We start from the raw sequence: 12,457 nt of genomic DNA, 5'->3' as shown, positions 1-12,457 counted from the left end.
TTTAAGAAATATTCAACTTTTTTACCCCAAGCAAAACCAATCTTATCACATATAAACACAGTGCCTTAAATGCCAAATCCATCCCTAAAATTATGTTGATAAAGATATATAGAAAATACATACAGTTTTACCTAAAGATACAATGTTGATATAATGGTACAGAAAGCATATACAGAATACATTGCACAGAATTAAAAAATAGGCACAGATTATAAACATACTGATTTTTTAGCTTTATACAAATTGGGCTCAGTTCATAAACACATCTCAAAATCTGAATGTTAGTTGGTACAATAAGATTCCCTTTACTCTTCTCTGATAATAAAACTCAGTGTTTGCATTTACAAAGGAATTTTAACTCAAATACTTTAAAGTAAAAAAGCTTAAAGGCTAAACAAAAAGCATTCTGAATCTAACATTCTTCTCTAATTTCTTGCCAATAACAATAGCCTCTTCTAATTTCCCACTGCAACGATGCTTGCCTTAGCTAAATATAATTCATATCACTTACCCGCTCTTCGTAAGAAACAGCAGTTATTTTTCCTAACAGTACTCTTCCTAAATTCATCTTCACTTAATATGGAAAAAGCATTTCCTTAACACATCAGCTTCTCAAAGATTAAACTAAAAAATTCAACCCTGTTCCATGCCTGTACATGCCAGTAAAGTTTAAAGGCATTTCGTATGAAGTTCTATTTTACTCCCTTTATGTTACCCATAGCAACAGGCCAATGCAGAAAGCTGTGGTTCGTCAGGGATTCAGATTAGATCTCAATTATCTCTCACCAGAAAATCTAGATCATTTTATATAAATCATGCTGATTGTATTTTAAAACATTTCCTATAACAAATCAGGAAAATAAAATGACGTTCAATTATGTGATAGTCCTGTATTCAGTAAAGCAGATTTCCAAGACAGCTTTCAGAAAAACATTAGTTAATCACCCTAACATTAGTTACAGAAACATTTACATAGTAAACCACTATTTTCAGAGGTTTACATAATACAAGCCAGAATAAAGTAGGACCTCAAACGGTCTATTCTGCTTAACTTTTCAGTGGTTAACACTATAAATTCCATGTAAAAATCCGCAGTACAAGGCAAATTGGCATATTTGGTTAAACCTAGGAGCAGCCCGTTGTCAACAAAGACAAAATTCTCCTTTCAGAAACCAACTGATATTCTGCCCTTCCTTCCTCACTACCCAAGCCTATGCTCAACTGATGTCAAGACAGTTCTGTGCACAGCGCCTTAGGAACAGAGAGCAAAATAGGCTACTTGAAATGTAAGAGGGAAGTACTATTAACTTGCCTGTGACAGCAGTGTCTTCAAGAGACTGAATATGGAAAGCACAGGATTTCATGAAGTTTGCTGCCATTCACAAGTAAATAGCGATAGTACCTAAACCATTCATTGCTGTTATTTTTTAAGCAATCAGAATACAATTTTCTGCTAAACACCAGAACTGCAAACTGGGAATGATTAGTGGGCATTTTTATGCTAGTGGGATGTCCTTAAAGCCAAGGTGGACTTACTAGTAGTAGTTTAGGAAAGAGGAATCTTCTCCCTTGTTCAATGCAGCATGTGGAATCCCCCACATCCATACAGTTCCTAGGTTGAGCCCCTAATATAAAAACAACCCTATGAAGAAGGCAAATATTACTCTGAAGTTATATAGAGAGAAAATGAGGCAAAAAGAAGTTCAGAGCCTTTACTCAAGATCTCATGGTAAGATTGGCTTGCAAAAGACAGTCCAAGTCTGCACATCTTCCCATTTTTGGATTGAGGATGAAGAGACTTGGTTAACAGACAAACTCAATCTTCTCAATTTAATTTAGAGTGATCAGAGAAGAAATTTTAAGATAATTGCACATGAAAATGGAGGAAGCATACTTTAACAAGCATTCCACAGACATAAGCAAATTGCTGCAATGGACAAAGTTCATTTTATGATTGATTACTTGTTTGAATAGGTACACCACTGCACTTTTGACTGCTGTCTCCTACAAGTATTTAATACGATGAAGAAATGCAATGGAAACAAATGGGTGGGTAGACAAGAAGGAATGTGTTTTACAAATTACCCCCCCCCCCATTGTTTTAGGACTTAAGAAGCAAATGCCCTATGATGCTTGCACAGAAGAACAGTTTTACTATGTGTGGATAAGTATTAAAAATTTATAATTTTATAAAGAAAAAATGCCAAACAGAGCTGTTTAAATACTGCTTTTTGCTTGACACTAAACCAAGTGGGATGCAGAATGTATTTTCACTGTCAATACCTTAACCAAACAGCAACACCATTACAAATATGCAGGTGACCAGGTGCATAATAATCCTTACATTGGATAAGTAAAAAACACAAATGGATCAGAAATGCCTAGAGAACTTTCCTGTGAGCACCCCTTTGGGGTTACACAAAAAAGGACTTTTATCAATAGCAATTACTTAACACTCAACCTAAGTCCTCTAGAAGTCACCTAGAAAGACCGAATATACTAGCAGAGTTTTAACAGGTGACGATGTTACCCACAAGAACGCAGGAATGATGAGGAGAAAAATAACCCCACATGCAATGGGATGTAGCTGCAAAACTAGCAGTTCACTGGCGCAACTGCAGTGAACATTGTTAGGAACACTGTGTGTGGGCAATGTTTTATACATTCTAGGCACCAAGTTGGGCAATGTTTTATACATTCTAGGCAGTCATACTTGGTGTTATAAACCTAATAATCCCTTAGTTTAAAAAGAACTTTAGAGTTGTTGATTTTATTTCATTGAACTAAGCATTGCACATCCACATTTTTTCCATACAGTGACTCTACTAGCACCGCAAATAAGCTCTACCAATTCGACAGCACCAGTTAACGATAATGGCTATGAAATGTCACGTGACTCTGAAAGCCCTTTAAAAAATTCATATCCCTCTATATTTTCACAGGTTATTTCAGCAGCTGCCAGATTCAAAATCTTGTGATTTTGTGTACCATATTTGTAAACCAGGCAGGCAACTCAAAGTTCAAAGGTCAAAAGCAGAAGGAATGTTGATTTGCAAAACTATTAATGGAAAGTGTTAAAATATGACACAACAGCTTTGAAAACCTTATTCAGATATACCAAAGACAACATTTGTAAACCCACATCCATCTGCTTAGAAGCTAAACTGTGGGAAGGGGTAGAGACCCCAGATATGGTTGATCTGTTTTTCTCTTCTACCCTCCCTCCACTTCCTGCTCCTATTTTCTTTTGTACATTTGTTTTCAGAGCAGAAAAAGCTGAAGAGAAAGACAGAATGACAGGAAGCCTGGATAAGTTTTAACTTGTCAAAAGATGAATAAGATCTAATATATCCCTGACTCCTAAAAGAAGAAAACACACACAAGAAATGCCAGGCAACTAGAAAGAGGCAATCCATGGACCAGCTCCTAGTCACACAAATTCCCAAAGTAAATTTGACATTGGCAGAATGCAGCATCAAAACTATTAAGTCTCATCACTATCAAGTATTTCTTTTTTTATCTCATCTCAAAGAAAGTAACAACTACTTGCATGAAAGCCAGAGAAAAAATATCTGTTAAGAATATGATTTAGCTCACTGACCCTAGGTACCGAAATAAAAGCCTACACACAAATTAAGAAAACTTTGCTATAATTTTTTTTCCTAATTCTCAGATTTTCTATAATCAGTCCAGATATATTTTTGTCAATGATTTGTCAGCTACTGAACAATAAACAGACCCCATATGTGCTACTGATTAGAAGAGGGAAGATTCTCTTATTTATAACATTGTGGTTTCCCTCTATCAATTTTAAAGATAAAAGTCCTTCCTATTCTAAGGCGACATTAACGAAAAATATTTTCAAGCCAAACTATTTGGAATTTGTTCGTGTTTAAATAACTGAAATGCCAGCTGCGTTGTCAAATACTGACTTCCCATACAATGAATGCAGTGAAGGAAAGGGACTGGATGCAAACTGCTGTTCCGAGTGCCCCCTGCTGTCTGCCTACACTTCGGAGACTGATGTACACATTTTCAAGTGTTAAGTTCAGGCAGATTTGCCATCCAGAAATCTACTCTAAAAACAAATGTTTGGTTTTGAAAGCCGTATTGAAAACTTTGAAAAATACTTCTGTAGAGCCTGACTGCAAACTGATAATAATACACTTTTTCAAAAATGTTTTTTAAATAATTACTATTTTTTTCCTTCTGTTGATCAACATTTTAAGACAACTGAATTCTCTCCACTAATAAAAACATGCAGAAATAGCGTAACTTGCACACCCAGATGGAAGGTGACTTGCAGCCCAACAGTAAATTAAAATTAAATCACATATTAAGGAGGATATGATTAAGTGACAGATCACTGAAACACATTAAGCCGCTTCTGAATTTCCTACTACTGCAGATGGAGCCTCTAAGAATCAATAGATTTTGAGGAAATCAATGTAAAACTGAGCATGAAAACTACTAATTTTTAGGTAAACAATGCATATGTATCTTCCTAAGCCTTGCAATTGTTTCTTTCCCTTTTCATTTTAAAAACTGATAGTTTTGCTGCTATAGTTTTAGCATTAAAGACAATTCTACTCTGAGATATATAGACATAAAGCATAAGACTATAATGTCAAAATTTGATAACACAACTAGGACCTTTACTTACAAAATATGTGTTTTCTGAGCAACAAGAAACTAAAACTGGTCTGAAGTCTCTACACCTCAGAAATTTTGTATTCTATAAATACTCTTCATTTATTTTCAGTTATTTTAATAACTCATACATCTAGATTCTGTTTTATTGGATAAAAATCCAGCTGGAAGAAAAAAAGATCACTTTAGCAGCGCACCTTAAAAAAACACTGTAACAATTAGAAGGTAACCTATAACTATAACATGACATTCTTGCTTTACGGAAACACATGTGCAAGTATAGTGAAAATTAAGTGACACATTTATAAAAAACTTAGAGAAGTCTCTGTATATCTGCTATACTCACTCCACATTTTAAAAACAATACAATGCTAAAGAGAGATTTAAAACATGTCTATAAAAATGGTGTATACTTAATTTCATAACAGAGCTTATATAGAAAATCAACTTAAATACTTATACTTACAAACTTTGTCTCTTTAAAACCTCATTGAATCCTTAGAAGCATTATTTATCATATTTCACTGCAAGATTTCTTAGCTCAGAAGACTAGTCATTAACCATATTCCTGCTCTCTGTTCGCTTTAGACAAACAAAACTTTATACTTACAGACACTTGACTATCAGTAAAAGTTTTCTCCATGTATAAAGTTTAATAGCTCATTGTTAAGAAACAGTCCCTTCAACTTTATTATTACGCTCTTTCTGAACACATATTTACTTCTTCCAGAGTCCAGTAAAAAAATGAGGCTTCTCTGTCTGTTGCCCTATCAACACCTCTCCCATTCTCCTCCCTCCCCAGCACAATCTCCGCCCTCAATACTGGTTCTGTATCTTCTCATCAAAAGGAACAGGCAGCTTTTAAAATGGTGTTTAGGCAGGTCCTGTGTAACAATAAAGCTTCTGTAAAGACAACAGCATGCTGCTGAGGAATCTGCTAATGTAAAATGCATTCCGTAAGGGCCTACAGGACTCTGTCTTAAACATTTGTCCAAACTTGTTTAAGCATTGAGTCAACATTGTTTTCTCCTCCAACGTATTCTCTTTTTTAATACATTCCCCTTTGATGAGTATATTATCTGAATGAACTAGGCCATCAATGCCTATTAAAAATACTTAAAATATAATCTAAAAATACTTTAAAGAAAAAAAATTGTTAAAACTTGTAAGACTCACAGCAAATTTCTTTCAGTTTCTGGCATGTAGGTACGTGTCTCAGTATGATTACAATCACATGTATGCATATTATGCAATCTATCTCATCCTACCAAAACGCTCCGTGTTCTTTTGAGTAAGCAGGGCATTGGCATTTACAAGGATTGCGTTCCAAGTGAAACATGATTCTCATAATTTTCAATACCACACCTACTCTCCAGACAGACCAGCAATATCTATGTATTTTCAGAAAGAAATGCACACACTTTCTGCCCAACAAATAATGCTTAAATACCACCCGCCTGCAGTTCCTCAGAAGTAGATGGGACTTTTACTGTACATTTTTAAGTATCGGGAGAACAGATGAAATGCTATGATGATTTAATATTAAATAAAAAGCAGTAGCTCAACTAATAGAAGCTCCACAGGTGACTCCTCTTTTTTTTATTTTTAAACTTCACTGAACTCACAAATCCATGAGGACAGTGAAAATTAAATGGTACCAACTCCTAGTCAAAATCCCAGCAGTTTAAGCATGGAGACCGGGTCAGAAACAATTCATGGATAGCTACAGGGCTATCATTTGTGCCATACATATTCTGTGATTACACTTTAGAAATACCAATTCAGTTTATTCAATAATGCCTTAATTCATTCCCTAACAGTAACCAGGTCTCACAGAGCAAAACTCCCTCCTTACCCCCGTTAGCACGTGACACGACAAAAAGACATACCGGGTAACAAGAAGAGCAGCCGAGGGAGGGCAGGAACAGAGAGGCATTAAACCAGCCACCCAGTTCCTCATTCCCACCCGGGAACTGCATGGGCAACCTGTTTTGCAGCAGAAGCTCTAACCAGGAAAGCTGCAGGTGCCCTCTCCCTCAGACAGCTGTAGCACAAACAGCGAATCCCAGAGCCCACGGCAGTTACACTGCACTCGGAGATACTATGGTCAGCGAGCCCTTTACTTTACAAACAAACACGTTTACACCAAGTGAAAGGTAACACAGCTTCCTCCGCCGACAGTACAATCCATAATCCCACAGTTAAGGAGAAGCGATGCCCATCCTTGAGTCGAAGAACGCGATCAGTTCAGAACATGGGTTTACCAAACCCAGTACGATGTTTCCAGCAGTGGCCACACATTGATGTCTACCGACGAGTAGCATAGGGCAACATATAGGACATTTCCCTGATTACATTCTCCCAGACTCCAGGTATTTTTAGTCCAGGAGATTTCCTGAACCTGGTGTGGCTTGTCTCCTTAATAATCCCCAGTGGCTCTCTTTTCCAAATACTTGTCCACTTTCCCCCAGGACATGCAGATTTCTTGCATCCACAGCACTCAGTGGTGAGGCGTCCCACAGACTCACCTCCTGCATGAACAATCGTGTTCCTGTGTTTGTTTTGCTCCTGGCTCCAGCTACGTTTAATTAATGGTGCCGACTTCTTGTCCCGAAGGAGACAGTGAGCAGTCAATCCCAACTACTTTTTCTATGTCACCCATGATTTTGTACCCTTTCTTATGCCTTTCTGAACCTTTTCTACTTCTAATATATCATAACATTTTTTAAATAAAGAGACCAGGTGTGGGCAAATCACAGATGTATACAATGGAATCATTATGTGGGGTTTTTTTTCCTCTATTCCTTCCCTAATAATTCATAATACAGGATTTTGTTTCATTGCTACTGTACTGAGCTGATGTTTTCATGCAACTCTCCCTTATAACTCAAAGGCCTCACTTCTCAGAAGAAACAGTCAGCTCAAAGACATATATATCATTTGATATATGAAGCTAGGGCTATTTTGCCTCATTTGCATTGCTTTACATTTATCTGCATACATTTTCATCTGCCATTTTGTTGTCCAGTCATTCAGTCTTATAAAAGCAGCCTGCTCTCATCTTCAGAGACTGCTCCTGTCCTTATTACCTTGAGTACCTTCACCCCACTGCTCACCTTATTGGGAGGAGCCTTGAAAGATGCTCTTGAATCAACAAGGGTAACACAAGAGACTGAAGCAAGGAGCAGCCGTAAGCAGCAAATAATTCTGGGTTTCAACAACAGACCCCAGTGCAGTAAGCTATTATTCTGCTTTAATGTCATGTGCCTCATGAATTAGACCCAGAAGAGCGAACCGTTTCAGCCCAATTTTAAAAGAGTGCTAGGTACCAAAGGTTATGGCAAAAGACACTCCTGAGGGGTTGCCCACCTACCAAGAGTCCCAGTTCTGCGAGCACTGACTGTTTCATCGCTACTGAAGGAAACCAGAACCAAAAGAATAGAGCCAAAACCAAGGTCTGATACCTCATATTGCTGAACTAAGGGATATGACCTCTCTGTAACTTCAGGCGGTTACTTTAACTTGTTCACCCTGGCTGATCCCTGTAGTTCCACAAATGCGACTGCATCAGAGGTGTTGACAGCTTATGCACTCACCTGCATCCATTTAATCACACATCTTAAGAATGGTGGTACTGGCTACTGACAAGAATTAAGGCCTGCTGCCTGAGGATTTATGCAGAATACAAGTTCGTATCTAGCCCCTGAAAGCATACACTGTGCCTCTGGTTCTGTGACAGAAATTGGCTTGTGTTGGAGACCCAAGCCCAGAGGCAATAAGGCTTGGACAGCACTTTACTGGCAGGGTCAGACAATGTACTGATTGCTTCCTCAGGAAGAAGTTTCTCCACACAGTGCCAACTATCTTTGCACATATGGGGACTGAATCCCCTATGGAATCCATCCTAGGCAGCACAGTTGGTTTCTTCTCAGGCACCAAAGTATGGGATGAGCACTGCCATATGCACCTCACAAAGAAAGCAGAGATGAGATCCAGCTCTCAGCACATTCTCTGACTACTCCTCTTTTTACATGCAAATTTACAGGGCAAATTTCTCCAGAATCTGAAATAAAGAAAATAACCCAAAAGCAGGAGAAAACAGTAACCAGTAAAATTACTGAAGTATGGTCATTTTACCAATTGCAATAACAGAAAACAAATCCCATTATTATCAACGTCTGGGGAAAAAAAAAAAATCACACAGTTTAACATTCTGGATTGTATCTAGAAATAAGTATCTCCAATTCACGATAAAGAGGTTACACGCAACTGTACTCCTCTGTTGACCAACCCACCTTTGTCACATACTTCACTAAACAGTGTGAAGAGCATAAGAACTTTCCATGATAAAGTCTATAAATGTAAGGAAAACTTAAGAGCATACACTGGTAATCTTTTAAAAATTACGGAACAGTATAAACTACCAGCAAAGGCTTAATATTAATGCTAGTGCACAATCTGTGGAAAAAATAAATAAATGTATACTGCCAGCATGATGTTCTCCTTCTTTAGGGAGTAACAATGGATATAACTAAAGTACCTGATAAGATCACACATGCCAAAGTAAAAGCCTGAAGAAGATCTTCTAGGGTACTCTGAAAAGAGTTTGAAATTCCCAATAGGGCAGTCTAGAGAGCCAAATGTGAAAAAATTATGCTCTTGGAAGTCTTTAAGACATACTAAGAATGGTGACAGCAACAAAACATGTCTAAGGGATAACATAGGCATCATCCAGAATGAGATGATGGTAACATACAGCCATACTGGCTATATCTGTACCAGTCAAATAGCACCATAAGGTATTGCATCGTTCCAAAGACAGCTGGTGCTTTCTGGCCACTATCATACCACCAAGCTCTCCCAACCTTCTATCAATCAAGTTGCTTGCACCCAAGCTGCCTGCTGGGCACAGCGATGCTAGCTATCAGGGCTAACTTCTAAACCATGTCCAAAGTCATTTGAGAAAACACAGTAGTTGGCCCAGGACGAAGCCACATAAATGACAACTCTAACAATGTGCCAGTACAAACGTTGCAATCCCCTGCCTGACCCCGTGTCCTGGCCCCGTTTCATTTACCAGCACAGGTCTGCAGCCACTACGCAGCACAGTAGGGAAACAACTCCAGCCAGGACTGTAACAGTCGAAGACCTGAACAGAGCGGAAGAATGCCTGGCAGAAACTACTGGATGCTTCCAAAGCCTTACTGATCAGCTTCATGACCTCATACACTACAGTTAATTCAGAGTAAAGAAATCAATGTTTAATGTCATGACTATTACACTATTTAAAGGTATATATTTTAGTTCAGCAAGAGGGTTTGAGCTGTTATAGCAAGTGACTGTAAAACCACTAAGCACGCATCTTACTCTTTGCACTATTTTTAAAGCTGACCCCTGGTCGCACGCTCTGAGAAACAGGAGCACTGCTACTCATTCACTGCTACTCCACTGAGCCGCAGCAGGCAGGTTCAAAGAGAAACGAAGAACCTAGGCTGTGGTCACAGATCCATGAGGGTTCCAAAACAGCAGTGTTAGCGGGCTGGACTGTGTTAGCATTTGGACTTCAGAATATCCATATAGGAGACAGGAGTAGCCCTTTAAGAACTCTATTATTAGCATGATAGAAATACAGAACTACCTTTCACGTACAAAAAATAAGATTTTATTCTTGCATGCAGTTTTATTTCACAGCTGGCCTTTTCTCCACCTTCATGAAAGCAGACAGCAAAACCATCAATTGGTCAGTTACATCTTACATAAAAATTAGGAAAAAATACGTGCAAAAGATGCAATACTTAAAGGTAGTACATGGTGGAACCTGTGTGTACTGGCAGCCCATGGCAAGTTATCATAGCTTAAAAAAATTGGTGAAACCTAAGACAAAAATATACATTCTTTTCAAATTTTAAAGTCACAATTATAAGCTGAGAATGAAGCGGCCTCTCAATTTAAAACACATAATTATTACTAGCCACAGCAGTGGCACTGTGGCCGTGCCAATGATCTAAGAACATCAGTAGAGCAAGCTCTGCAGGGAGAGTTAATACTTTTTATTAGATCAACTGACAGAATGGGAAAAGTTTGGGGCATGTTTAGCTCTTCTTGTCTGATTTTCCTAGTATACTAGTTGGTCTAATATAAGCTATTATCTCCCTCTGTAAGCTTTGTCTGATTATTTAAATCAGTCAAACAAAGACAGGTACCCACTTAAAAACTCATTATTAAGTCAAATGAGCACTTAGGGGGTTTTGCCACCCACAGATGCCAAAGCTAATATCCAGCAGAGACATGTCATTCATTAGTATAAAAACCTTATACCAAGAGATATGTTGTATGCTTTCAATTAGCAGATGAAATGCAAAAAAAGTTGCTTCAGTGGAAGTAACAAAACAGAAAAAAAATCAAGCATTATTATCTATAATAACAGCTAATAATACTACATTATTAATGGTTATAATTAAGATAGAACATTCTAACAAAATTCCTCACACTGATTTTTAAAAGGAATATATGATACATTCCAACTTTGAAAACATTACTAAACTCGAGAAATTTGATCCAACAAATGTTCTTTTAGGTTTCCAAGACAGGATGAAAACAAGAAGAAAAGCAGCAACAGCCATCTTTTTTGTCCTGATATTTAGATAAAAGAATTAAATAGTCTTTAATTTTAAAAAGATCTCTACATTTAAAGATTATTTAGCAAACTCAAAGAGTTTGACAGTTATTTGCCTAAGATATTATGTCTCTCAGTATACTATTCTGCCCTATTTTTAACCACAGAGAAATACCAAAAGTACAAGTGCCACAATGATTTTCAGGAAACAACAGCTTTGAATGTTCTCCTTGGCGAGGAGGAACCTAAATTTGTTGCCTTCAAGGGAATACTGCAAGGGTTCCCCATTTTTACAGACCTCAAGAAAAATTAAAATATGAATGGAATGAGCTACAGTTGAAGGTGTTATGGAATCTGATTCCAAAACTGTTGATGAGTAAAAGGGTTACTCTGTTTAACGTAAATTTTTACAAAGGCAGTGTTCTAGTCTCTGCGGTCTCACAGAGACACCTTTAATGTGTTTATAAATCTATAAACAATGCCTTTGCCAGGATAGAATCATGCAAGAGGATGAAAGTAGTGGCACTTACCTACAGGGAAGAAAAGTAGGAAGAAAGATAGGATCATGCTCTCTCATTAGTCCAAATATTAAATAATCCTAAATCATGGCAAGTTCCATTTAGCCTAAGCTACACCTTGCAAATATGAACCGGCAAACATGCTCTAAAATAAAATTGGTGGAAATCACAGAATTTTAATGTGGTTAATGGACACTATTTTATAATGACAAATGATTCACACAGGAAAATTTATTACTACATACAAAATAGGAATCTGTTCTTAATAAAAACAGATTTCTTGTAATTTAATAAAGAAAAAGTTCTAAATACATTAAAAACAACATAATTAAGGTATATAGTAGACATGCTAATTTTCTTAATTCAGTTCCAACTTACAAGATAATCATATTCAGCCCTGATGTGAACAAGCACAATTTCCACAGTTCAGAAATAAAATTGTGTGGTCTGTGAGACATTTTCTGCACCATAGTCGTAGCATAACTGCATCCATTAATTTTGCACTCTCATCCTATTTTGATCCCAGCAGATTTAAAATAATCTTGTATACAGGTTCTATTAGTAAAAAAAACACCTAGAGGTTAATCCTACAAACTCGTCTGTTTTCTTGTATGTATAATACAGTTTCTGCAGGTAGGAGGAAAACGTTTAAGGAGGGGCAACCGTATCTTTA

The 12,457-nt window shown here is 37.3% G+C and overlaps 1 protein-coding gene across 5 annotated transcripts in view; it reads right to left on the bottom strand.

The window, feature by feature from the left end:
• Positions 1-12,457, bottom strand: part of RGS12 (regulator of G protein signaling 12) — a 90,285-nt gene that overhangs the window by 50,176 nt on the left and 27,652 nt on the right. Inside the window, exon 1 of one of the 5 annotated variants that reach the window (XM_030021018.2) lies at positions 5,261-5,390. The exons of 3 other annotated variants lie outside the window; for them this stretch is intronic. In XM_030021018.2, the coding sequence (XP_029876878.1) occupies positions 5,261-5,293 (33 nt within the window). In that variant the 5' untranslated portion in view covers positions 5,294-5,390. Of the gene's footprint in view, positions 1-511; positions 1,245-5,260; positions 5,391-12,457 lie in introns of those variants that run through there. One more of the 5 variants, XM_030021007.2, reaches the window with a different exon arrangement.

The sequence above is a fragment of the Aquila chrysaetos genome, chromosome 1 (genome assembly GCF_900496995.4).
Source record: "Aquila chrysaetos chrysaetos chromosome 1, bAquChr1.4, whole genome shotgun sequence".
NCBI lineage: Eukaryota > Metazoa > Chordata > Aves > Accipitriformes > Accipitridae > Aquila > Aquila chrysaetos.
This window is presented reverse-complemented; position numbering and strand designations above follow the sequence as displayed.